The sequence below is a fragment of the Arachis hypogaea genome, chromosome 17, assembly GCF_003086295.3.
Source record: "Arachis hypogaea cultivar Tifrunner chromosome 17, arahy.Tifrunner.gnm2.J5K5, whole genome shotgun sequence".
NCBI lineage: Eukaryota > Viridiplantae > Streptophyta > Magnoliopsida > Fabales > Fabaceae > Arachis > Arachis hypogaea.
The window spans coordinates 9,668,445-9,696,250 of NC_092052.1; the positions used below are offsets into that span (position 1 = coordinate 9,668,445).

Genomic DNA, 27,806 nt, shown 5'->3' on the forward strand with positions numbered 1-27,806 from the left:
AGACCGACCAAGTTCGCTCCCCCGCTGCGGGGGCAACTGTTACGGATCCGGCCCACCATCCCGGATCCAAGACCGAACCCAACACCGGTTCCCCGGGTCCGACCCGTTCCTCACTTCTAGAAGGCCTGAAAACGGCACTCTCAGACTCCTAACCGACTTTCGAATTCAAACGTCTCCCTTATCTTAGCCAAATAAGATAAGATAAGATATTCTCCATCACCTATAAATAGAGGACTCAGGTCCCTCCAGGTATTCATTCATTCCACGTACCTTATACCTCTCAGATCCATTCTGACTTGAGCATCGGAGTGTCTCTGCAGGTACCTCCCCCCATCGCTCCAGTCAAGTGGTCCGGCATCCGCCTCGACCCACAGGTTCCCGATCCATCTCTCAACCCGTACCAGAGACATCTTGTACACTCTTGAACTGAATTAGTGAAAAAGTTCATTGTCAAACAATTAGAAACATATGAATGATGTTTAAAAACTTATTTTTATCAGCAATTTTCCTTATAAATGAACTTGGTTATAAGTTTAGTCTTTGAAATTATAATTAAAATTGTGGGTTAAATTTATCAATGTCTTTGAAGAGATAACTATCATATATCTCCCTTTCATACAGCCTAGTTGAGGAACTTTATTAAAGCTTGTAACTATTCCACTCTCTACTTTAATCAATTTCAGAACTTGTCTTGCTCTTTCAATTTCTATTTCCACATGTTTTATACTTTTAAACTCCTTAAAAAACTAAATCCACTTGGTTATCAAATTTTACGCTTAGAATTAAATGAGATAAGAGTAAACTATGCCTTGGTAAAAATTTGCCGTGTAAAGTTGATATTTAAAAATAGTTAAATTTTAATTTAATTAAATATATTAAATTATTTAACATATTATTAATTTTACTTAAAGATAACTGTACGTAAGGTTCTATCTAATTATATAACATGATAATAATATTTTTTTATTTTATTTTTGTATTTTGACGTGACAATATATTTATATTCTTCATTTTCTTTGTATGATTTGCAGATAACTAAAACATGGTGAGAATTGAGAAACAATACCAACCACCATTTGTACGAAATGACTTGGATCATAAATCCAATTTCATGAGCTCAGAATCAATGAGTGAAGCAAGCATAAACCAAACTTGAATTATTGTGAACAAACAAACGCGTTCTCATCTATTTTTTGGGGTCCATACTCTCAAACACCAAGCTCCTTTTGCAAGTGCCAGAACGTGGTTTAAGCATAACACCCCACGTTGCTTGTTTCGCTTCTTTAGTACCACGACAAGTTCCAAGGTTGTGTTCTTGAGAGCTTGAGATTAAGCTCTTATCAAAGTTCGTTTCTTTAAGGAAAACTCAATCTGGGTCGTTCATTTTTTTTAATCTGTTCTCTTCTGTACATTGATAAACAAGAACTATGAGCAAGAGCTTGAAACTAAGATGGTTCATGGATTTTAATGGAGTTTTGAGGTTTGCCGTGGTGGTGTGTTTGTTACTTCAAAACTTTGGCTTGTGCTACACTTTGAATGAAGAAGGTAGTGAAATATTTTGAGCTTGTGACGAAACCTTTGTAATATTCAATTCTCCTATGACCAATATGGTTAGGTACCTTTGACAAAATGCTAAGAAGTGAAACTTTTTCCTTTTTTTTTAATATGTGCAGGTAAAGCTCTTTTGAAGTTGAGGGAGAGAATAGTGAGTGACCCTTTTGGTGCTTTGTCAAATTGGTATGATGATGAAGCAGTTTTTGACCCTTGTAATTGGTTTGGTGTTGAGTGTTCAGATGGAAGAGTAGTGGCCTTGTAAGTGCTGATTCTGTATTCTGTGTTATTTTGTGTTCTTCATAATTTATTTCCTGAAACAGAAATAAGGAATTAAGAGAATGTAATATTTTCTTTTAGTGAGTGTGTATGTTTTTCATTTTTCATTTGGTTCATGAAATGAAACATCCAAGTTCTGTTTTCTACTTTATTCTTAGCAAGCTTTTATTAGCCTTTGCTTTAATGTCTGTGTTGAATTCATCATGTTCTTCATAGGAATCTGAAAGATCTTTGCCTTGGAGGAACTCTTGCACCTGAGTTAGTCAACCTTGTTCACATAAAGTCCATGTAAGAAAACTGTTTGTTACTCACTCTCTTGCATCATCTATGCAGTTCCTTGCTAATTGTTGAGTATGATGCAGTATTTTTAGGAACAACTCGCTCTCCGGCATCATCCCCAAAGAAATTGAAGAGTTGAAAGAGTTGGAGGTTTTGGATTTGGGATACAACAACTTGAGTGGACATATACCTATTGGTCTTGGGAGTAATATCTCATTGTCAATCCTGTAGGGATCATAATAATGCTCTTAGAACAAGTACTCTATCTTAAATATTGAACTTGTACCACTATGTTGTTAATTTCTTCTTATTGCAGTTTGTTGGACAACAATGAGTTTCTTGTGAGTTTCACCCCCGAAATCGATGAACTGAAGATGCTTTCAGAAAGTCAAGTAGATAAAAAGCAGCTAGTTGATGCAGCTAAAAGGCCTGCTTGTACAACAAGATCCTTCTCATGGTATGTTATTTGATCAATTGAAAAGTGATCATTCTATCTTAGTAAATGTCCTAACACTTTATGATTTGGTTTGTTTCAAGGCATGTAAATGTTGATCAAAACACTGGTATCAGGAGTCTACTGCAAAGTCCTAAATCGAAACACTTTCATGCCGGGGAAGATAGCTATAATCGTGTATATAATCAACCACTTAGTAGCCCTGCTTCATCACCAGATTCCCCTAGACAAAATGCTTCTAATCCTCCTCCTTCCAAGTCTAAAGTAGCATCTAGAAGTTCCAATTTGAAAAATCATCGAGTTCCAGTTGAGATTGGAGTCATAGGTGGTGCTGCATTGCTTCTTATTACATGCATTGGAATATTTCTCTGCAAGATCAACAAGGTGACTAATGTTAGACCTTGGGCTACAGGACTAAGTGGACAGCTTCAGAAGGCATTCGTAACCGGTAAATAACTAACTATTGTTAGAGATATAACCATTCATGTTACCTCCTCCTATCCACTTAAGTTTTTGGGATGAGTGGTTTCATGACACGGTATTAGAGCTATCTCAAAAGTGAAAAAATAGCATAAACCAAATAAAAGAAGAAAATAAGGCCTATGCAAAAATCAAGCAAACCCAGAAGAGGCTCTTGCTTGAGGGAGAATGTCAGAGATATAATCATTCATGTTGTCTCTTTCTATCAGTTTAAGCTTTTGGGATGAGTTGTTTCATGACAACTATAACGGTTTCTTAATCTCTTAATTCATGACATGCTTAGTGTTTTTTTATTTTTTTATTTTCAGGTGTGCCAAAGCTAAAGAGAACAGAGATTGAAGCAGCATGTGAAGATTTTAGTAATGTAATTGGTACTTCACCCATTGGCACAATGTATAAAGGGACTTTGTCTAGTGGTGTTGAAATTGCCGTAGCTTCTGTTTCGGTAACATCATCAAAGGATTGGTCAAGGAATTTAGAAGCACAGTTTAGAAACAAGGTACCACTACCAAACTCCATCTTTGATTTACAATTTAAGCATACATCTTAATTGTTTTATTAACTGTTTAAGCTATTTCGGTTACAGATAGACATGTTATCCAAAGTGAACCACAGGAATTTTGTCAATCTGATTGGCTATTGTGATGAAGAGGAGCCTTTCACCAGAATGATGGTTTTCGAATACGCCCCAAATGGAACACTATTTGAGCATTTACACAGTGAGTACCTATCATTGTGAAGTTATTCTAGTTAAGAAAAAAGATCGAACTCTAGAACTTTAAGTCATACAAGTTCTAATACAATATGTTTGATATTATATGCTTTTCCTTATTTATGTTCTTTGAAACTCCAGTAAGAGAAGCTGAGCGCTTGGACTGGGAAACAAGACTTCGAATCGCGACCGGGACAGCTTACTGCCTACAACATTTGCACCAGTTGGAACCTTCTATGACTCTTACCAACCTGAATTCTTCAGTTATCCATCTAACCGAGGACAATGCTGCGAAAATCTCAGACTTTAGTTTCTCATATGAAACAGCTTCAGCTGAGACAAAGTCTTGGGGCAAAAGACACATTGACATGGCACCAGCAACACTTGAGAGCAATGTTCATAGCTTTGGTACCATGCTATTAGAAATGGTAACAGGAAAGCCTTGTTATTCTGTGGATAGTATTAATGGCTTGATTGAGAATTGGGCAACACACTATCTTGAAGGTGACAAAGCACTCAAAGAAGTGGTGGATCCAACACTAGCATCTTACCAAGAGGATCAGCTAGAACAAGTTGCTGCATTGATCAAATGTTGTTGCAACTCTGAATCAGAGAAGAGACCAACAATGAAACAAGTGAGTGTGAGGTTGAGACAGATAACAAAACTAGCACCTGAAGCTGCAGTTCCAAGGCTTTCTCCACTTTGGTGGGCTGAACTTGAGATTTCTAATGCAGATGCAATATGAAATCAGTTAACTCACAAGAGTAATCATAGCTATCACTTGTAAATTGATACTTCAAGGTATCTATTAGGAATGTTGCAAATCACATGTATATAATGGAGATCAAAAAGTGGTAAATTTTGTTAAGTGTAGTTTGTGGAACTGAACAAAGAAATTAGCTATTACCTACGAAATATGGACACTTAGCTGAGTTGCTGTATCTGTGTCAGACACATTTTGGACACGATATTTATCTGACACTCGTCCGACACGCGTGTTTGTTATATCCAGCCGTGTCTTAATAAAAAAATTTTTTGGACATGTTTAAAAATATCTAAATATTATTATGTGTCAGTGTATCCACTTTTATTTTTAATATGTATTTTTAGATGAGTTTAAAAATAATATATATTATTATTTATTAAAATAAAAAATATTTTAAATATTTTATATAATTAAAAATTATTAAAAATAATAAAAAAATAATTTTATATTTTAATATTAATAAAATATTAAAATATCATTATAATTTATCTAAAAAATACTTTATATTTTATATATATTATGTTTTTGTATCGTATAAAATTTGTATATTCGCATATTCTATATCGTGTTGTGTTGGTGTATTATAGGCCGTTACGTATATCAGTTTATTTTCAGCTCTTTTCAAGTCCATTCAAGATATTTTTCTTCATAAGAACATAATCAATTTATCCGTAGTTCTTCTCACGTTCATTGATCTAAAGTAAGTGATGTGTGTAATACATTCTGAATTTCTATTTCTTAAAAACAATGCTAAAAGGACTCAATGTTATTGCATTCAATCGACCTGATGTATACATAGAAATTTGACCGTTCTTGGTAGACATCATATGCTTTAAATTTACCCATTGGACCTGTAGGAACAAAATTTAGGACTAAGCAGACATTGTTAGGTATCTTTTAAAAAAAAAAAAAAAGATATACTTGATGTCAAGAATTTTTTCTACGAATATGGGGTAAATTACTGCTCATGATTTATGTTAAAATTACTAGAAACCCATCTATCACAGTTGTCGACTAGTTTTGTTAAAAAAAAATGTCATATTTTTTAAAGATAATTGAAGCTATATACCACATTTACCACTGCCCGTTTTAGAAAGAAAAATGATGAATTATTCGACTGATATTATTATAGAATTATTTTGATATGTTATAAAAATTTATAGTATTTTTTATTTCTTATAGTATCCCCCAATTAGTTAGATATTTGTTGCAAATAGGGTGTACATGATCGGTCCGATATGAACACTTTAAAGACTAATTTATTGTGATTTTGTTGGGTCTAAGGCTGAATAAAAATTTAAAAATAAACCCAGTCATTATTTAAGGTTAAAAATGGGTCAAGATGAGTCTGGCTTCACCCGGTTTTGTGTACAAAGAAACTAAAAAAAATATTTTTTAATTAATTTTAATATTATATTATATCAATTATAAGTTTATTATTTTGTTTTTAATCACACTTATTGAATAAGAAAATAGATCAAAAAAGCTTAAAATTAGAATTTATAGACAAATTCAAGTTCAAATATAGATATCAACTTCTCAGTAATAAGTATGCTTTTTTCTTCTTTATAAATAATGTATCATATTTTTTTAACATAAAGCTTATCAAGACTCAAATTTCACCGGTCTATACCTAATTTTAATATAACCCGAAATTAGTGTGATTTCATCAGATCTAGGACCAAGTAAAGATCTCAAAAATAGATCCGGTCATTATTTAAGGTCGAATCTAGGTCAAGGCCCGCGACTTCACTTGACCCATGTACTGATGTACACCCTTGGTTGCAGATCTAAAAAATAACAAGACCTTCAACAAAAAAAAAAATCTGTTGGATCTTAATCTTTACTTATGTAAAACTGGTTAATTCTTCCGTCAATGTTTTTTCTTTGAATTAATGAAACATGTCTAAGTGATATTTATTATATCTATTATATATTACTAATTTTATTATTTTACAACTAAAATATGTCATATATCACTCTTCTATTACAATTGAAATCAAATTTTTCTCTCCAAAATTAAAGAGTTCTCTTTTTCCTTCTCTTCCTTTCTTTATCTCTCTCATTCTTTCACCAACTATATCTCTCTTATATATCATTATCAATGATTAATTATGAAATTGACAATCAAAATATGCAACCTAATATTTTCTAATTGTAATTAAAATTAAATTAAAATTAAAATTAAAATATAATTATATTATATTAATAATTTAACAACCAAAATATGTCACATGACACTCTCATTAAAATTGAGATGAAATATTTTCTTCCAAAATTAATAAACTCTCTTGCTTCCTAAATCTTCTTATTTACTTCTCTCTTTTTTTTTTTCTCTATACCTTTCCCACTCTATATATAACTTATAATTTATATTTTATATTACTAACTTGACAAACTAAAATATATCATGAAATATTCTTTCATTATAATTAAAATAATTTTTTTCTTTCTTTATCTTTCTCTCTCTTTTTTCTCTCGTTCTCTATTTCTCTCTACTTTTTTGTTATGCAAAAAATAAAATTATTAAAATAATATAATTCAAATAAATTTATAAAATTATAAGAAATATATTAAATTTATAATATTATTTACATAAAAAAATATTATTAATTTATCATTATATACATATTTTTTTAGTTTTAAATTTTTACCGCTTATCTTTCTAATTTACATTTTCACTTCTCTTCTTTCAAATATTTATTACATATAATTTAGAAAAAAATACTAATGTTGTGATTAATAATTCGAATCAAGATTCAATTGTTTAGAAAAATTTTTATTCAGAGTTAATTTTATAACTATCAATATAAATTTTTTTTATACTAATATCTAATTATAATTTTATATATAGAGAGAAGTACATAATCAAATGTAAAAGTATACACACAAATTTTAGATAATGAATATTAAAATTAATTGTTGGTAAAAAAATTAAACTTTTTCATATAAAAATAATAACTAAAAAATTTATTAATTAATTTTTTTACTTATGAAAACTTTGGTATTCTTAGTCAACGGAGACTTTTTTTTTCTCTACAATCTTTTTGTAAAAATAATTTAATTCTATAAATCTTTTCTGCCATAATCTATAATGTAATAATAAAGGCAATATGGTTTCAAAAGATTTATATTTTCGTAATATTATTACGGAAAAAATACTAGTATTAAACTACTTATTTGTGATTAAGTGCTAATTAGAAGAAATTTTTTTTACTTATAAAAATTAAATTGATAATATATTTTTTAATTTTTTATTGTTGTTTAGAAAAATTGTTAAGATATTATAATATTTGGATTATTTTAAGTTTTAGGTATACTCAATTTAAATTAACCATCATAATTCACATAAATTCATTATTATTAGGAGAAGTGTGTATTCTATTTTATAATGATTTTTATTTTTATGCATTGACAATGTAAAGCGTTTTACACAGTCGTATAATCACATCCGTTCTTTTGGATAACTATTTACGCGGTGAATATAAAAAATAGTTATTTTTATTGATGTGACATCGTATAATTAGATACACATAAAATTATTTTACACTGACAGTGTATCAAAATTAAATTCTTTTATAATAAATAATAAAAAAGTTAACATAATATTTTATTTAAAATAGACAGAATATTTATGTCAACTAACTATATAGATATAATATCAAAGATTCAAATATCAACATTTTAGAATCATTAGTAATAAATAGATAAGATTGATAACAACAATTAGCAATGCCATTCTTATTAATATATATATCTTCTATAAATAAATAAAAAATTAAAAATTATTGATATTTTACACAATAAATTTAGTCAATGTATATAAAAAAACCAAAAAAATAGAAAAAATATTTTAAACTGTTTTTGACAATTACTATAAAGACCACGAAGTTCCAATAAAAAAATCTGTCTAACGAGTACATAATTAATAGATCAAGTGATTAACGTACCGTATAGGCACGTTCCATTCGCTCAAAAAAGAGTTTATCGAGAAAGTGACTAATCGATTTCACGGAAGTTAAAAGAATAAAGGCCGAGAATGGTGTGTTTTTTTAGTTGGGGGCGTCCTATTTATTCGAAAAAGTTGTTAGGGGAAGGATGTGGGTATTCACCCCTCAAATTTCAAGATGCCAACTCGCATTAGAAGATGGGATTCACGTAGAGAGATCATAAGAGCCAAAATTGTTGGTAGCATGGTGGAAAGCACGTTGAGGAATGAGGAGTTTGATCAACTCCGTCTCCTTAATCCTTATAACAACTCTATATATACCCATCTATCCAATGCTTCTTCAATTGCCAATCCCTTTATTCGAATCATCAATGGCTTACATGATTAGAAGCTTCCTTGTACTTTCTACCCTGTTTCTAATTCTTGCAATCACTCCCAACATAGAAGCCAACGATGTAGTGGTTGAAGCTATGGTATATTGCCAAAGTTGTGATCACCTTGGAACCTGGTCACTAAGTGAAGCCAAGCCAGTAGGTTCGGCAAAAGTAAGCGTGACATGCAAGAACTACAAGGGTCAAGTTTTCTATTACAAGGTCTTTGACACAGACAAGAACGGTTACATGTATGCACAACTTGAAGGGTTCAAGATGAAAAACTATATACTTGATCATCCACTTCACTCTTGTTATGTTAAGCTTGTGTGGTCTCCTCTTGAGACCTGTGGCCTACTCTCCAATGTGAACTATGGCCTCAGTGGCGCCCCGCTTCGCTACGAGAACAAGCTCTTGCGCGGCAGCGCCGGAAGTAACTATGAGGCTGTTGTCTATGCTGCTGGTCCTTTGGCTTTTCGTCCCTCTCATTGCTCGCAGGGAAATGTTACAAGCCAACACTAAAAAAAAAAATTAAACTAATGCAGTTGTCTTTCACGTGAAATTGATAGTAAAAAATTATTAGATGACAATTCAGTTAGACACGTTAAATTATCTAACGATTTTTAACTATCAACTTTACATAAAGATAACTTTACGTGAGTCTTCACTTTAAATTAATGTTTGGTCAACTATAAGGCAAAAATAAGAAAAAATTGTTAAAATTTCTCGTTTGAATGCTACTAGTCGTCCCGGTTGATGCTTCTCAAGCATTTAGATTCAGTTGATCTTGAGCTTTCTCTTCATTTCTTGCTTTAATAAGCTTGTGTTGATTTTTCTATGTCCATTTAATAACCGTTTCCTGAATTTCTGTTACATGTTTTTTCATACAAGGCAATATTGTAATATTTATTTATTTTTGTTCTTAGAATTATTCACAAATTATTAGTTGATTTTCATTATTGTAAGATGATTGCATATTATTGTCCAAAATTATAATTATTGCTGATATTAGTGTTTTAACGAATAGTTTTATATTTTTATAAGTTCATTTGTATTATGTTTATGTAATTAAAGTAGTATTTTTTATTATTTAGTAATATTTTTTTTAAAAATGTATTAAAAAATATTATTAAAATATAAAAAAAATGTGACTTTAATATTAACAATATTTGTATAATTATTATAACTACTAAAATTCTTTTTTTTATATAATACAATAACAAATACAAAAAATTTCTTATAATTTAGCTGTTAAAGATTTTATAAGAAGTATTAAAGTAATGATAAGTAGTTGAAAGTTAGTAGTTAGTAGATAAATATTTATGAGGTTAGTTGGTAATATCCCTATAAATAGTGTTATTCTTGTATTAGGTAAAAACGACTTCAATACATGTTTATCATTTACTTTAATTTTCTCTCTATTTTTTGTTAAAAAGTATGATAACTTATTTAAAAATAGTAAACACAATAAACAAATACTCTTGAAAAAATTTTTTTTTCACTCCCAACAGTAACTAATTGGCTCATTTTTTGGATATTGGGTTAGTTTTGGTGTAATGTTTCATTATTGGATGTTGTGGTATTTTGTAAAGTTTTGGAGGCTAACAATCTGTAGGAGACGAATTGCTTTAGTCGGACTTTTTTTTTAAATATACAAAAACACACATTACACCACATCCGACAGCTGTTATGGAGTCGGATAGCGGCACTTGCCAATCCGCTCCAAGATAGGGAGCGACAAAACCTTTAGCGGCAGTTTATAGTAACGGTTGGAATAATCACTACTAGTTGATATTTTGCCGCACATTGGTTTGGCAGCAGTTCTAAATGCTACCAAAAACGTAACCAAGCCTACTTGTATATTGCGGCGGTTAATAACCGGCGCAAAATCTCAACTACCAAAATACATTGTTTCTATTATGGCGGCGGATTCGTAACCGCCAGCCAAATGATGCATTACAGTTTTTTTAAACTAATTTTTTTAATATATGATCAATTGTTTAATTCCTTTTACGTTGTTCCACTACGTGTGTTGCTTTAATTTAATAAAATAAAGAATCATTCAAACTAAAAACCAAAATACTGAAAATATATACACAAAAATCAATATATATAATAGTAATTTGTCCTAAGTGCATCAATGACATAAACTAGAAATAAATAATGCAAAAGTAATTAAACAGTGAACAATTAAAAAGTGATCAGATTCAAGTGTATCTATTTCTGTTGACTCAAACTCATGATTTATCATGTAGATCATTAGTGCCAGAAGATGATCTTGCACGGGATAAGGTCGGTGTACTTCCCAAAGAATCTAGATCTGCAGCTACGTCAGGTGGCAAATTATCTTCTTGTTGACGGAATAGATATCTTAACAAACTCTCCATTGTCTGTCTTTTTGCCTTCTCCTTTGCTACCTTGGTTTTTAGTTCTGCAACTTTTGCCTTAAGTTCTGCAATCTTCTTCTGATACTCCTTCTGTTATGTCACGCCGTTTTTTAAGGAAAGAAAAAAGCGTACATTAGAGTTACCCAGAGAATTAGAATTCAAGGAAAATATTAATTATAGTTTCTAAGATATGGGGAAAAAATTACATGCACTTCCCAAAGAATCTAGATCTGCAACTATGTCAGGTGGCAAATTATCTCCTTGTTGCTGGATTAAGTATCTTAGCAACCTCTCCATTATCTGTCTCTTTGCCTTCATCTCTGCTAACAAACTCTCCAATATCTGTCCCTCTGCCTTCATCTCTGCTACCTCTGCTTTTAGTTCTGCTAACTGTGCCTTAAGTTCTGCAATCTCCTTCTGTTGTGTCAAGCCATTTTCTAAGGAAGGAAAAAAGCGTACAACATTAGAGTTACCCAGAGAATTAGATTCAAGGAAAAGATTAATTATAGTTTCTAAGATACGGGCAAAAAATGATACCAATGACATCAACTTCCCAAAAATCGATGTCTTTGTGGCTGTTAGCATTGCCCTGATGTTCAGCTTCTTGTCCGGCAAACAAGTCGTCGACATGGTCATCGAACGACTCAACCTCATCCGTCTCTGGGTCATAATCTTCATCTTCCGAATAGACATCGACAACTTCATCACGATCCCAATGCTCTGTGCGTGTTGCTGGAGCTCGAGTGTCACCCATGTCACTTGACGGAGCCAGCCGTCTTTCATTGCGCGGTGGTCGAAATGGTACAGCATTAACACGAGATTGTCGAGCACTATTGTAAGAATGCGGAAGTGGGGGCGCTCTAGCACGTGGCTGTGCACTTGAAGTATTAGCTCCCGTATCCGTCATTCCATCCTTGAGTTAAAATCAAATTAGTTAGGAAATCAACCAACCATATTCAGTATTCCCACAAATGATGAAGACTAAAAATCTATACTAAGGCAAATCAACATTTCAAGCTCAAACCAACATTACTTAACTCACCAAACTAGCTTGAGTTTGATAATCAGGGGCAGCATCAGTTCTAGCTGCACTACTAATGGTGTACCAAGGTTTCCCAGGCATTTGATTAATCCTTTACACAACATAAGGTCATTAGACAATTAGCAGAAGAACAATGTAAAACTCAATAGTACACAAAAACTCAAACCTTCAGCAACAGAATTCAATAACAAAAATAATTATTCAAAAAATACAAAGGATAAGATTTTTTTTTTTTTTAAATCCGCAACGTATGCTTGGGTATTTGATTGAAGATCTTTTTTAAAATATATTTATTTATTCTAAGATATTTTCTTACAATCAAATACAAAAAATTGAACATCTAAAAGATAGAAGACAGACAAAAACAGAGAATTGTTTGGTTCTTTAAGTCGGCATCACAAACTAATGATGCGGTGTGTTTGAAGCATCTTTTTATTTGTTTCGTAACATTGATAATGGATTAAACAAAAAAATTGGGCGAAACAAGATGGGAAAAGAATAACAATAAAGTGAATAAACAAATTTGTCTTAATCCTTCAAAGGTTTCGATGGGATAAACCCTATCCCTTTTCGCCTCCGTGCGAACTGAAAAATCTTCAATTGATCACTTTCAGCTTTTTGATGGAGGCTTTAAATATATAAACCCCATTCAATTTTTCAAATTTAAAATAAACTCAAATTAATTTATCAGCCTATACTATAAAAATGTAATCAAATTAAAAAAATATTAATGTTAATTGAGTTATAAAAAAATAGAGAAGATACATTAAGTTTTTTTGAATAAATGAAAAGGGGAAAAAAAAAGAAAAACAGTTTGAAGACAAAGGAATATTAATGGCCATTGTACAATAAACATATTTGACTTTTGACATCAATATATGACACATGACAATAAATATGCTCACCAAGATATAACCATGCAGGCGAGACATGGATCAAATAAAAAGCATAATATAATTAAATACTAGTTGCCTTTTAGAATTAAATAAATAAAAGAATGCTTAATTATGTATATTACATGTTAAGATCACCTTTAATAATTTTGTAGTTATCATATACACTACAACACTGAAACCACTATATACAGGAGTGAGATCACATGGTATTGCAATTTAGTTATTCCCAAATCACAATTATATATTGCATATTATTGCTACGCTTAATCCAATTCCCAATGGGTTGTGACATTAATGATAACCCCCAAAAGAAACATTATTAACTTGTAACTTTAATTAAAGTGAAATTAAAATTTTATTTTTCTCACATGGTCTCATTGCATAAGCCCCTTAGTGGCATCATTAGTATAAACACAAAAAGAAGAATCAGTGTCAGAAGCCTAAGTGCTGAAGCATGTTCTCTACTAATACCTTATCCTTTGTTGATGATCTGAATTCAAAACTAACAAAGAAAAAGAACAAAATTATTAAACTATTTATAGTATTATTTATTTGTTTTGTTAGTGAGCTTTTGCTTTCAAAGGGTGATTGGCCAATAGTACAAGAGAACCATTAATTTTGTTAAAGTTGAGAGAAACAACTCTAAACACAAGGTCCCCATTAGTGGCTGTGCCCTCTTCCCTCCTGAGAGCATAGGGTTTGATGAAATATATACACATAGGTGGGTCTACTGTGTTCCTCCAAAGAAGTGGCACAAGGTGGACAACACAATTCTTGCATGACACTTATCATAAGATTTACTATATTAATTATTTTATTTTATTAAAAAAAATCTACCTAGAACATGTGGAGTGGAACAAAAACTAAGCATATGGGGTTAGTTACCTTGGGAACTAGTAGCTAGAAGGATTGAAAATTAGTAATTTTATTTGAGACTCTTAAATTTGATCAATTTAATAAATATGTTGTTCTCTATGCTATATGCAATTTTGAAAAATTATAAGAAAATGAAGCTACATTTTTACTAATACTTACAATAACTTTGGTTTAGTGATGAGTGTTAAGTTTAGTGACTATTAATTAATCAAACACAGGCCATGCATTGGTATCATTAAAATTTGGAATTGATGGAGCAGATTAGCATCAAAGACAATATGGGTCTCAATTCCAACACAAAGCTAAGGTGGATAAACAAATATGAAGAAAGACTCGTGGCTAGGGAAGGACAGGGACCAATGAATGATTCAGCAGAACACTTTTTTGGAGGACCATGTCCATATATATAAATATCAGTAATCTGTAGACAAAACAGTTCACTCATAATTAAGAGTATTTGATAGAACGTGTAGATAGATCCATTAGGAATTAAATGAAACAATTTGGTGGGTTATCATCTTATCATACACCTTTTATGTATATGTTCAGATTTTGTATTATATATTATACCCAGTAAAACAAAAATATAGCTTCTGATAAAGTAAATTCAAAGTTATTTCCTTTTTTTCCCTCTATTGGCAAAAAAAATTGGGAGTTAATCACAATGATGAATAAGCACACCAAACATAAGTGAATAAATTCATGCTAATAAGCAACAATATTTTTAGTGTCAAGCTAATAAGAAAAATATCTGGAACGAAGAACATTATGTTTGAGGGAAATAAGAAGGAAAAGAAACACAATTTCCTCAAAAGGTAATTATTTGGGATGTTGAACAGTGAGCAGTGACGGACCCAGAAAATTTATGGTAAGGGGGCAAAAATAATTCACATTATTATCAAAAGATATATTAATTTAAATTTAAAAAGAGCTCTTTTATAAAAGCATTACTACTCGCACTATCAGATTTCATAAGATAATAATAGAGATAAAAAACAGCATCTTATGAAATACTATATTCCAATTAATTGCTAAATTCATCAAACCAATCAGCATTAAATTTACCAAAAAAAGTCCCAAAATATGTTTGTAGAAAATTATATTCTCTTGGTTGACAATGATCTTTTCACAAATAAATTTGTCTAATTTCATCTCTGTCATTTATATCATAATTTAAAATTTTGGGTCGTTGTTCAGGATCAACTATGAAACTTTTTACATTGATTTTTAAAAACTTTTTTTTATTAGAAGAGACTAATGAAGTGACTTCAGATTCTAGTGGTAGCTTTCTTTTAAAATATTTTTCCATTATTATTTCTAAAAATAAAAAATATATATTCTAAATTAGTAAATTGATCGATTCACTTTAGAAATTTATATGCAACATAATTATATATAATAGAATAGAATAAAAGATAAACAAATAAATAATAAGGATCACTAAATCAAAAATAAAATAAAATATATAAATTCATGAAGAGAATATAAAAATAGATTAATACCTAAACTATAATTGTTTGAATTAAAATTTGCAATCGAAAATATGAAAAGAGAAACAATAAAATTGAAAAAAAACATAAAATCATAGAGAGCTGTATAAAACAAAATAGAGAATTTAAAATTTACCTGTTGATGAAGACAAGATGACCACTAAACAAGGAATAGAAAAAAAATGTTGAAAATATGAAACTAAGAAGAGAGTTTAAGAGAATAAATGAGTGACGACTAGGATTTGAGAATGAGAGAAGACTAAATTTAATTAGGTTAACTCATAATCAAAATGATAGCAAGATAAAATGGATTCAAGGTTTTAAATAATTAGTTTAATTTATTTGTAATGGGATCATTTAAAATTTAAAATGGGGGCATATTATATATGTATATATTTTTTTTTGTTTAAAAAAATTAAATGAGAGTGGGGGCAAGTGCCCCCCCATGGTTCCATGTAGGTCCGTGCCTGACAGTGAGGGAGATGATGAATTCACATAGTACACAAACTTTCTAATTACAAAAGGATGAGGAATTCATTAGAAGATAGGAAAAACAGAACCCAAACAAAAAAAAATAATTTTCACCAACAAGTAGTACCCCAGATCCAATATTCCAAATTCCAGACAGTGAGGAGATGCAGAAGCAGAAACATAAAGCAATAAGCAATTTTGGGGAATCATGTTATTAGATAGAAAGAAAAAAGTGTTAAACATTAAAAGGAAAGAAAAAAAAACTTGGTCAATATAAACTTTTTGTTTTGTCAGATAAATAATCATAACTTAAGTAGAAGCAACAACAGTGAAAGAGGAAGCTAAGGAAAGAAATGCAGTAATAAGGTGAAGGAAAGCTAATCAAGACTTACTTTTGGTGATGGAGGAGTGAGCTTGGAGTGATGACCACGGAGACTGCGTTGCCGATGATGACGGAAGCTGCGACGCCAACGAATCCAGGAAGACCAAGCAACGAAGAGGGGGAGGGGATCCACGAAACAATGGCCGACGAGACCTTCGACGGGCAGCGACGGCAAATGCTGGCGGTCAGGCGGCGATAGTGGCAACGCTCTGGAAATGAAGAGGGTTGGAGCTCTTGTGGTAGGTTTAGCAGGGTTTGTTGGCTTAGGGTTTTGGAGGCGCTGATTAAGTGAAGCTGTGAAGGAGTAGGGTGAAACTAACCTGTAAAATCTGTAATTTGCTAATAAAGTGATTTGAACAGCCCGTTTCTCATTAATTATTTAATCCTTTTCAAAAATTAATTCTAAATCATTAATTATCTTCCGTTTTTTTTTTTTACTTAAAAAAAAATAAATAAAAACTAAAAAATAAAAAATAAAAAATAAGAAATTGCTTAAGAAAGGCAGTCTCATTAAATACTACTCTCAAACTCCTTTTAAGGCAATGGAAGTTTCACTTGGAGAGAAATAACCCTCATTACAGTCTTTGTCATGATGTTTGCTACTGTATTTACATCTTTCAAGGTCAACCGAAGATTAACATGTCATTTCTAAGACATGATATCTCAAAATCCAGTGATAAGTGATAGTATAGTTAGACCAATGAGTTATAACTCAAATAACATAGTCTCTCCATATTCAATTAAGAGGTTGCGAGTTCGAGTCTACTATCTTTGGTAAAAAAAAAAAAAACTTAGTGAGTTATATTATTTTATCCTTAAAAGTTTATATAATTACTTGCATCTTCTCGTATAATCACAAATGTTATCATATTATTAATTCTTTTTCTTCTCTTTATATTATAGTTTTTCTTTGGTGACTGATCTTTATATTATAGTTTAACAATATTTTTTTTTTCTCGAGCTACATTCATTCAAATATCACATTATCAGTCTCAATGCTAATTTATTTCTGTATGATTATCTATTCATTTTTATTTTTAATTTGTGGAAATTAAATATCTCGTTAAGAGAATTATTTCTACTTATTTTTTTTTTTTTACCAAAGATAGAAGACTCGAACCCGCAATTTCTTAATTGAATATGGGAAGACTATGCCATTTGAGCTATTACTCATTGGCAGAATTATTTCTACTTAATTCTTTATTTAGATGATCATTTAAATTTTTTTGGACTATAAATATTGTATTTAAAATATAGACTTAATATTAATGTATTTATTTATGTATTAAAAATATTAATATCAAATATATTTTATTTTGATTTTTTTCAATTATTTTTAGTTCTATTAAGCTTGTGTGGTCTCCTCTTGAGACCTGTGGTCTACTCTCCAATGTGAGCTATGGCCTCAGTGGCGCCCCGCTTCGCTAAACAAGAACAAGCTCTTGCGCGGCGGTGCGGGAAGTAAGTATGAGGCTGTTGTCTATGCCGCTGGTCCTTTGGTTTTTTGTCCTTCTCATTTAGGGGTGTTAAAAATCTTCTCACTTAGGAATTTCTGCGGAAACCATTTCGAATTGGGCTCCAACGGTGGAAAATTTTTTTCGTGAGGATAAGGATGGGGAGCGAAATTCTCCCGAGACAGGCGCGCGAGAACCCGATCGGGAATCCCCACTCTATCTCCGATAATTTTTCGAATTTTTCAACTTATTTAATAACCCTTACTTTATTTCTAATATAGGTTTTTTTTTTTGTAATTTCACTCATTGAAAAATCATAATCCTATTATTTAAGATTTTATTTTATAAATTATGATTTGCTATGTTATAGTTCTGGATATATAACTTTGGATAAGATATGTTTGTGTGTTTGTAATAATATTTTATAGTTTGTTTTTTGGTTTTTTTGATATTTTTTATTATAATTTTCATATAAATGTTAAATATAAGGAGATAGAGAATGGAGTCCCGCGAAAAACGCAGAGAATACGAAAAACAGAAATGGGACAATTATTCCTCATGACGAAAAATAGGACGGAAACAGGGATTAATTCTGGAAACGGAAACGAAGAGCAGAGAGACATGCCCCGCCCCGCCCAGCCCATTGACATCCCTACTCTCACTACTCGTAGGGGAATGTTACAAGCTAACACTAAATTAGTGTATGTGAGTGTTTACTTTAAATTAGTGTTTGGTGAAATATAAGGCAAAAATAAGACAAAATTGTTGCTACCTAAAATTTCTCTTGCTTGAATGCTACTATCGTCCCGGTTGATGCTTCTCACGCATTTAGATTCAGTTGATCTTGAGCTTTCTCTTCATTTCTTGCTTTAATAAGCTTGTGTTGATTTTTTTATGTCCATTTAATAACCGTTTCCTGAATTTCTGTTACATGTTTTTCCATACAAGGCAATATTGTAATATTTATTTAATATTTATATTTTTTATAAGTTCATTTGTATTATGTTTATGTAATTATGTTAATAAATAATAACTATGGTGTTTTAAAAACGGTTGTAAAAATTAAAGTAACATTTTTTATTATTTAGTAATATTTTTTTATAAAATGTATTAAAAAATTACTAAAATATAAAAAAAATGTGACTTTAATATTAACAAGATTTACATAATTATTATAACTACTAAAATTCATTTTTTTATATAATACAGTAACAAATATAAAAAATTCTTATAAGAAATATTAAAATGATAAATAGTTGAGAGTTAGTGGTTAGTAGGGGTAGTAAATGGGTCGAAATCCGTCGGGTCAGCCTGCGTAATCTGCCAAAAAAAGTAGATTAAACTTAAAATTTGAGATTGCCAAACTTAAAAGCCCGCCTAATTCGCACCACCTAATCTGTGGGTTTTGGCGGGTTTCGGCGGGGTAGGACGAGCTTCCTGCCGGACCAGGCATTTTTTTGTTAGGACCATTTTTTTTATAAATTTTTATGATGTTATTGATCTACAAGAGGATGAAGATGATAATTGAAGATGTTCTAAATTATATTTTGGATTATATTTTATGTTTGATTGATTATTAACTTGAAAATGTTTAATTATATGTGTTGGACAATGTTTGTTTTGTTTTAGATAATATTTATTTTATTATTTTGTTTCAAAAAATTTGTTTATAATTATGTTTATTACGTATTTATAATTATAATGACTTTAATTTTTGTGAATTTAAAAATTATAATTTTTTTTGTCTTTAAAAATTATAAATTTATTGAAATGATTGTGAAATTATATATATTATTTGATATTTAATAGTTTATAAAAGTAAAGATTTGACGGGTTTGACCCGCCAATCCGTCGTTACGTGAAACGGAAAAGAAATTTAGAACTATCTCATTAGTCGGTACGGACTTTTGGCAGGATAGGACGAACTTCTCCATTTACTAACCATAGTGATTAGTAGATAAATATTTATAAAATTAATTAATAATATCACTAAAAATAATATAATTCTTTGATCATATAAAAATAGTAATTTCAATATATATTTATTATTTCCTTTAATTCTATCTCTAATTTTTTTTGTTAAGAAGTATGATAACTTATTTAAAAATAGTACACACAATAAACAAATACTCTTGAAAAAAAATGAAAAAGAAAAAGAAAAAGAAAAATTAGTAACAACCAATTAGTAATACTTTGAAACTTCTTTTTTATTTGGGCAAGTTATGATTAAAAAAAAAGAAAAAGTGAAGGAAATGGAGGAAGAAGGTGAATTGAATTAGCATCTACATCGCCGTCTTCTTGGGCAGCGTTTTACTCACAAAAACTGGAACACCCAACACACACTCAAATTCATTTTTCTTCTTCTTTCTTCCAACATTCAAAACAGAATCTCCAACACACTTAACTAAGCTCCCTCCATAAATGACAAACACAGAACCACACCCTCTCAATGACAATGCCGAACAAGAACTTGAAGAAGACGACGAACCAGAAGATGAAAAAGAACAAGAAGAAAACGAAGAAGAAGAAGACGTATTGCCGAATCTTCGAACCCCTCAGTCCGCAGCCTCGAAGCTCCACGAGCAGCGTTTCAAGGTCGAAACGCTGGCGCGGAGACTCTCGTCGGAGATGGTCCCAATCAGAGTCCACGATGTTCTTGTAAAAGGCAACACGAAGACCAAGGATTGGGTCATCGAAGCGGAGCTCAAGGGAATCGAGACTGCCACCACCATGCAGGACCTCATGCGTGCTTGCGAAGCCGCCATTGCCAGGCTCCAGGCTCTTGAAATCTTCGATTCTTGCAAGGTCAGGCTCGAGCCTGGTCCCAAAGAGCTTCCCAATACTGCAAACGTTGTCGTTGATGTAGTTGAGTCCAACAACACCGTTTCCGGCGAATGCGGCGTTTATACCAAACCCTCGGTATCTATTTGTTCTCATTTCTTGTTTTGGATTCAAGTTTCTAGGGTTATTTTACTTGCCCATGGATTTTTGGATGTTAGTGGCGTGTTTGCATTTGAGAAAATTGATGGCATGAATTTTGGATTTTAGAGAATTTACTGCAGAGATGATCATGTATGTAGGATTGGTCATATTGGTTGATGTTTAAGGCTTATTAATGTCAACTTTTGACATAAACAATATGTGTCAAGAATGTTTCATACTTTTTTGGTAGTGTCTAGAAAGTAAGCAGTAGAAATTTGTAAAACATTTATAAATACTTGAAAATGGTGTAAAGAAAAGGGCAGCCTGGTGCAAAGCATCCTAGTGCCACTTCAAAAATTTGGCATGCCTTTGTGTGCTGTTGAATAACCATGAAGATTTGATTTTCAAAATCACAAAATTCTATGATTACTATGTTTAGAACATTTTGTTAGAAGTTGTTTTGAAGTCATTTAAACACTCATTAGACTGACTTGAATTGTAATTTAGTGAACAAAATGATATAAATAATGTGTTGTTGGATATGCTGATTCTAATGAGGAAAAGATTCTAATGCATTCTTCTTTTCTTTCTCTTTGGGAATCATGCAATGATTTTTGTAGACTAGTTCTTGGACTCTTGAGTGTGCTCTGAAGTACAAGAACTTGTTGGGTTATGGTGATATATGGGATACTTCTTTGGCATACGGTGGCAGCCAAGCAACAGAGTTGAGCTTAGGGGTCTATGCGCCTCGAATTAAGAAACTGTTGAGCCCTATTGTGGCACGGATATCATTGATTTCCCAAGATTGGCAGGAGTTTTCTTCGTATAAAGAACAGTTACTGGGTGCTTCTCTTGGATTGATCTCCACAAAGCACCATGACTTGGTTTACACTCTTGGGTGGCGCACATTGACAGATCCATCACAAACATCATCCAGGTCTATAAGGAGGCAGCTTGGGCACGGTTTACTTTCATCTTTGAAGTATACCTTTAAAATGGACAGGAGAAATTCACCTATTAGGCCTACAAGAGGCTATGCTTTTCTCTCTACCACCCATCTTGGTGGTCTTGCACCAGATAACCGGAGTTTGCGGTTTCTCCGTCAGGTGTGATTAAATCCTTTTATTGTCTGTTGACTTATATGCTGCACTGCAAAAGTTTTAATTTGTCTGTTATTAATTAGACATGATAATCTTTCTATTGAGTGATAGTGATAGAAGAACTAGAAATTATTGGAATAATCTTGGTAGTATTCCTAATTGACATAGTTCGAGCATGTGGAACTATCTCCTTGGATTGAGAAACTATCAGAACCACTTCCCATATAAGATAATCTGCATTAGCATTTGTCTCTTGCTATCTCTGATGACATCATTCAGTTCAGATGATGTTGGTTGTCAAAACTAAAACTAGAGATGCTAATATATTTAACAATGTATTTGGTTAATTCAAATGGTGACTCTATCTTGAGATGATTGATTGCTTATGGTGCTATGCTTTTTCAATGGGTTCAGTATCTTGTTGATAGTGAGCTAGATTTTAGGATTTCATTTTGCTTAAATTGTCCACATAATAACTTCACTGCTGAGTGGTGGATGTGATATTAGGCCATAAGACATTCTTCCACCAGGATAAACCTTGATGACCAAAATAGTTTAACCTTGTTTTAATGGTAAAATAGTCAGAAATTGTCCACCAAGGCATACCTTCTGGATCTTCATATCTGTTACTTTATTTTATTTTTGTTGCCCCTTTTAAAATTCTTTTTTCTTAAGTAGCTCTGTAATATTTCCAGTTCTAATGCAGGAATTTGATGTTCGTTTTGCTGTCCCCTTTGGGTTTTATAATACAGCATTGAACCTTGGGATTTCTGCCGGTGCTGTTTTTCCATGGGGACAAGGATTCATGAACAAGACATCTCCACTGCCAGAAAGGTTTTATTTGGGTGGTGACTTCTCCCCAGTTTGTACCTTAGGAGGACCAACAACATTATGGGGCTTTAAAACTAGGGGGTTAGGTCCTACTGAACCACGGAGGCAAAGTAGGGATAGAGCTGATGGTAACAACAGTGATTCCCCTGGATGGGATTTTATAGGAGGAGATCTTGCTGTTACTGCATTTGCAGACCTATCTTTTGATCTTCCAATCAAGTGGTTGAGAGAACATGGAATCCATGGACATGTTTTTGCTGGTTCGGGTAATGCTGCCAAATTAACTCAGAATGAATATAAGCAATTCTCTGCTCGAAAGTTTGTAGAATCCTTTCGAACATCGGTCGGGTGTGGAATTGTTATTCCCACACGACTCTTCCGCCTAGAGGTCAGCTTCATTTTCAACCTCTATATCTAATTAAGAAGTAGGCCATGCTACTAAAAAATGTGGGGAAATATTGAAGTGAAATGCCAATGATAGACTGCAAAATGTATGGTGGGAAGGGAAATATATTTTTTAAAGAAATCTAGATACTTTAATTTCCCTTTCTCCCTCACTTTTCGCTCTGAGCTGAGCACTTAATACTTGCTTATAATATCATCTTCCTGAAAATCCGATCCGTCATCTGAACTTGCCGGGTGAAGTCACTTGACATTATTTCATATTTGAATTTATCATTGTAATTTAATGTATCAGAACTGGGAGATTAGCATTGTTCTTAATAATCGTTGATATTCTGCTATTTTAGTTGCTTTGTACCAAAACTTCTTAATCTCACCTGCACGATTCTTGTTTTTCAGGGTAACTACTTTTACATACTCAGGAAGCATGAACATGATCGAGGCAAGACTGGTTTTAGGTTCAGCTTCTCAGCTCCTTCATAATGCCTGAGATTCCTGTTCCTTCAATGTAATCTTCACTTCACACATGAACAGTTTGAATTTTCATTTTTTTCCCCTTTATCCATACAATGTCAGGAGAGGGCACTGTTCTATGATGGTTTCGGAACGTTTTTGGATTGGTTTTGCAGTTATAGTATCCCTTTTAGGGTTCATAATATAAGCCAAGCTCATTGCACGGCAAATGTGTACCAAGATTGGCATGTTTTGCTCTAGGACTTGATTGTCATTCAGAATTCACAAACTTTAGAAGTGCATCTTTTTTCTCCCTTTAAAATCATGTTACATACAAGTTATTCAGTTGTTAAGACAACGCTGTCATTATAGCATCATTTAATTCAAAACAGGTTGGGAAACAAAAGGGTTATCTGCCATCAATCAGCCAATTTTAGTTTGTTGTTTCAATCTTTCTATAGTGGCAAGTTAGGCACGAGGATAATTGCTGATCCAAAATTCCATTTTCCTCACAGAAAATTATACAAACATCACCATCATTAAAATTATATTAAAAAATTGATTCATGAGATACAAAAACTATTGAAAATCCTTTGATTTTTTGTATTAAAAATTATACAATTGTGGATTGAATCATATGTCACATATATTTTTCTATGGGAATATGGTCTGTTTCAATTTAAAATTGTGTTTACTAAGACTCCCATCTTGTTCCCAAATATTGTGAAACTTATGAAATTTGGTATAATAGTCATATTTATGCTTGTTGTTCAACTCTGATATGCTGGTTTGACTGTAATAAAAAATAAAATGAATTAATAATAATAAAGCTAGGGTATTAATTATAAAAATGTTCCTTTTTTAGTTACTTTTGAATTTCATATATATCAAGTTATGAAATTTGTGAAAATTTTAAACTCAAATATAACTTGTAATTATCAAAAATACTATATACACACTAAAAATTAATTATCATATATTTATATATAAATATATATGACATTTATTTATTTATTTATTTATTTATTTTTACACGCACCATAATTGATTAATTATATATAGGAAACATTTAAAATAAGTACACGTATTATATTCTTTACAATATAAAACATTCACAATTACACACTTTTCATGTTTTTCCCTTACACCTTTTATTGAAATATTGGTTATGACTAATGGCAACTTTGCAGATAAGTACAAGTAAATTGGGTGTAATTGTAAAACCCCATACATCAAAATCTCTGGCAAGCTATATGGATGCAATGGTGAAAAGTTAATTTAATTTTTCATATAAAAAAAAAAGTTGTATTATATATACCTGTTTTTCTGTATATTGAATCGACTTTTTTTTTTTTTTAAATTTTTAGATGGGTGTAAAAAACTAAAATCAATTATATCATATATACACTATCTAGTAAGAGGTGTCAAGTGATAAAAACAAATTAAAAAAAAAATTGTCTTTGAAATTTATCAAAAATATTAACAATAATTTTAAGTTTTAATTTTATCACAAAAATTTTTTATTTACATCAAAAATATTTTTGCTAGCTAATTTTTTAAGAAGTTTAAGATCAATTTAGCAATAATTTTACAAGAACAACCTTTAACACAAGTAAATCGAATATAAAATTCTATCATTGGCGATCAGAAATACATTTGATGTAAAATGAAAATTTTTAGAACAAAATTAAAATAAAATAATATTTAATAAATTTTTAAAATTTTTTCCAATTTTCAGTGCTAAAAAAAGCGTGGATAACAAGTGTTTACTAAAGAAATGTGATTGAATCCAACAAAGAAATTAAAAATGTTTTGACAACTTTGTAACTAAGTGATCTAAGAATTATTTGCTAGTGAAAAATCATGGTAACAAACTTATAAGAATGACAAGAAGAATATACAAAATACATGTATGAATCAAAGAGAATGATGAGGCTGAGAGCAGCATCTATTGAGCAACCTTAACAATGCATCAGCCTTCCTTCTAGCTCTCAATGAGCCATGAGCAGCCAAGCTTTGAAGCGACGGCACGCTCCTTGGATTCGCCAGCAACCGCCGCGCAACCACCTCGGTCTCTTCCTTGCACAATCCTAGAAGAAGTGTTATAGAATTTTCCTTCCCTTTGACTGATCCAAATCTTAGAAGATCAATGAGAAGTGGCACCAACTCTCTACTATTCCTTATTTCTTTTAGTCCTTGTGAGCATCCAAGTAACAAAGCAAGAACTGATAATGCATCATCAGTAATGCTAGCTTTATCATCCATTAGCAATTCAATAAGCACATCAACTGCACCAGAACTCACAATTATTGATTTGTTTGGATTGTACACTGCAAGGTTGAATAGTGCAGTTGCTGCATCTCTTTTCCCAACTGGTGTGCCTTCTTTCAAGAGTAGGACTAATGCAGGAACCGCCCTCGGCCGCGCTCCGATTTGAACCTTGCATTCATCTAACATACTCAAGCTGAATATTGTTGCTGCAGCATTCTCTCTGGCTTCCATTGTTCTCCCTTGTTCTAGAACTTGGACTATTTTGTCCACTGCGCCGGCCGACATGAGCAGAACCTTGTTGTTATCATAGATTGATAGGTTGAACATGGCAGTCACTGCATGTTCCTGGATTCTTGGATCATGTGATCCAAGTAGTGTTACCAGAAAAGGAATAGCACCTACCTCAGCTATGATTCGCCGGTTGTCCATGCCGGTTTTCGCGAGTAAACGAAGCTCATAGGCAGCTTGTCTTTGTGTGTCAGCTGAGCCTGTTGCCAATTTTCCAACCAGAAACTCTGCTGTCATTTTCACAGCATCTGCAGCCGCTTTGTTGGCAGAGATGTGATCAATAGCGCCGTCATTTGAGTTCTTCTTATTGCTCTTTTCCTCGGAAACAGAAGAATTAGGCTCATTCAATGGAACATTGTTGTCATAGCACCATTGCTGAACAAGACTTTTCAGTGCATAATTTGGTATCAGAGCAGTGTGGATTAGCCTCTGTCCACTTTTGGGGCAAGTATGGTGGCCAGAGTTTATCCACTGCGCAATCGAATTTCGATCATATGTGTGGCCGGATGAAACAATCACAGGATCTCTCATTAAGTCAAGCGAAATTGGGCAGCGAAATTCGTCAGGAATTGACATGGATTGAGAAGATGAAGAGCTATCATTGACTTTGTTGTACAAATATGAACAAGATTCTTTCTTACTTTCTTCATTTTCTCCATCTCTGAAAATCATTGATTTGGAATAAGAAACAAGAGATATGAGGTTGTTTATGTTTGACACAACCACTAGTCCTCCTGTTCCTGCTTGATTCTGAGCTTCAATCTCCAACTTTGAAATTTCTATATCATAATCTGATATAGTTCTCAAACCAATGCTGCTTAACAGTTCTTCCATTTTACCAAAATCCATATAGCCCTTGTTCTTCTTGTTTTGCATCATGTTGTTGGCCATTACTTCTAGAAGCATTTCTCTTCTTTGGAGCTCTCTAGGATCAATGGTTAACTCGGCTCGCTTCGCTTGTTTGTGAAGAAGATCCACTTGCTCCCTTATATCTGCAGTTATGTTGAGCAATCTAAGAGGCAAGATATCAAGGGCTCTTCCCATCTCTTTAACAAGAACATAGAATTGGTTTGAGATGAATTCTAACTGAATCAGGCCCCAAAGGGTGCTTGCATCTTTGATTTCTTGGATCAAAACCTTACCCCTTGTGATCACTGATAAAAGCTCAGTGAAGCAAAGAGTTGAAGAAGGAGGGAGTGGTGTTTCTGCCTCTTGAATCTCTTCAAACAATGAAGAGAGAAGCTTGATCCTCCTTATCATGGATGAGACATTCCTCATTTGCACAAATGGAAGCTTCTCTATTGAGACAACTTCATTGGATATGTGAACCAAAGAATCTAACAATGTCTCAGTTGGTAACAATCCTGGTGAAGAGATAGTCATAGTGGATAGAGTAAGAGCATCACAATCCATAGTTGTTCCTCACATTATAAAGCATAAATGTTTATGATCATTCTTAGTGTTATGGTTGACAAAGTAATAAGCTTGTTAATTGGATTTTAAATAAAATATAATAATGTCAAGCGTTGCTGAATGAAATTCATGGGACCTTGACTCTTTCTGTTTGTCCAATTATTGCTAAGGACAAGAAGGAAAAGACATTGGAGGAGACTTGAGGATTCATATGTTGCTGCCATTTGGAGGATTTTCCTGCCTTGCAACATTTTCTTATTCAAGCCTTAGATATTTTAGTTTATTT

General features: G+C 32.1%; 5 protein-coding genes across 5 annotated transcripts; 3 read left to right on the forward strand and 2 right to left on the reverse strand.

Moving 5' to 3' along the window:
• Positions 1-935: 935 nt before the first annotated feature.
• Positions 936-4,808, forward strand: LOC112764778 (probable inactive receptor-like protein kinase At3g56050). The gene is made up of 9 exons (XM_025810550.3): positions 936-1,545; positions 1,674-1,812; positions 2,047-2,118; positions 2,193-2,336; positions 2,426-2,566; positions 2,647-3,011; positions 3,352-3,542; positions 3,630-3,762; positions 3,897-4,808. The coding sequence occupies exons 1-9, from the start codon at positions 1,428-1,430 to the stop codon at positions 4,499-4,501; spliced, it is 1,908 nt and encodes a 635-aa protein (XP_025666335.1). The 5' UTR covers positions 936-1,427; the 3' UTR covers positions 4,502-4,808.
• A 4,034-nt stretch (positions 4,809-8,842) lies between these two features.
• Positions 8,843-9,364, forward strand: LOC112766134 (uncharacterized). The gene has a single exon (XM_025812001.3). The coding sequence runs from the start codon at positions 8,843-8,845 to the stop codon at positions 9,362-9,364; it is 522 nt and encodes a 173-aa protein (XP_025667786.1).
• Positions 9,365-10,933: 1,569 nt separating this feature from the next.
• LOC112765429 (uncharacterized) lies at positions 10,934-16,697 on the reverse strand. Its single transcript, XM_072222304.1, has 4 exons — positions 16,397-16,697; positions 11,767-12,142; positions 11,436-11,666; positions 10,934-11,319 (listed from the first exon to the last, which is right to left on the reverse strand). Coding segments are annotated over exons 2-4 (603 nt in total). The 5' UTR covers positions 12,137-12,142; positions 16,397-16,697; the 3' UTR covers positions 10,934-11,317.
• A 3,338-nt stretch (positions 16,698-20,035) lies between these two features.
• LOC112764887 (uncharacterized) lies at positions 20,036-23,954 on the forward strand. The gene is made up of 4 exons (XM_025810697.3): positions 20,036-20,759; positions 21,383-21,868; positions 22,569-23,081; positions 23,495-23,954. Exons 1-4 carry the CDS (start codon positions 20,262-20,264, stop codon positions 23,576-23,578), a joined length of 1,581 nt encoding a protein of 526 aa, XP_025666482.1. The 5' UTR covers positions 20,036-20,261; the 3' UTR covers positions 23,579-23,954.
• Positions 23,955-25,313: 1,359 nt separating this feature from the next.
• On the reverse strand, positions 25,314-27,744 carry LOC112767200 (U-box domain-containing protein 1-like). The gene has a single exon (XM_025813082.3). The coding sequence runs from the start codon at positions 27,518-27,520 to the stop codon at positions 25,466-25,468; it is 2,055 nt and encodes a 684-aa protein (XP_025668867.1). The 5' UTR covers positions 27,521-27,744; the 3' UTR covers positions 25,314-25,465.
• Positions 27,745-27,806: the final 62 nt, after the last annotated feature.

Bases quoted from the DNA above. Each gene is read 5' to 3' on its own strand.
- LOC112764778 (XM_025810550.3), top strand. From the start codon at position 1,428: ATGAGCAAGAGCTTGAAACTAAGATGGTTCATGGATTTTAATGGAGTT. The intron at 2,337-2,425 runs GTAGGGATCATA...TTCTTATTGCAG, and splicing joins AATATCTCATTGTCAATCCT to TTTGTTGGACAACAATGAGT. The intron at 3,012-3,351 runs GTAAATAACTAA...TTTTATTTTCAG, and splicing joins TCAGAAGGCATTCGTAACCG to GTGTGCCAAAGCTAAAGAGA.
- LOC112766134 (XM_025812001.3), top strand. From the start codon at position 8,843: ATGGCTTACATGATTAGAAGCTTCCTTGTACTTTCTACCCTGTTTCTA.
- LOC112765429 (XM_072222304.1), bottom strand. From the start codon at position 12,136: ATGACGGATACGGGAGCTAATACTTCAAGTGCACAGCCACGTGCTAGA. The intron at 11,667-11,766 runs GTATCATTTTTT...TTCCTTCCTTAG, and splicing joins TTGGGAAGTTGATGTCATTG to AAAATGGCTTGACACAACAG.
- LOC112764887 (XM_025810697.3), top strand. From the start codon at position 20,262: ATGACAAACACAGAACCACACCCTCTCAATGACAATGCCGAACAAGAA. The intron at 20,760-21,382 runs GTATCTATTTGT...TGATTTTTGTAG, and splicing joins GCGTTTATACCAAACCCTCG to ACTAGTTCTTGGACTCTTGA. The intron at 21,869-22,568 runs GTGTGATTAAAT...GTTCTAATGCAG, and splicing joins GTTTGCGGTTTCTCCGTCAG to GAATTTGATGTTCGTTTTGC.
- LOC112767200 (XM_025813082.3), bottom strand. From the start codon at position 27,520: ATGGATTGTGATGCTCTTACTCTATCCACTATGACTATCTCTTCACCA.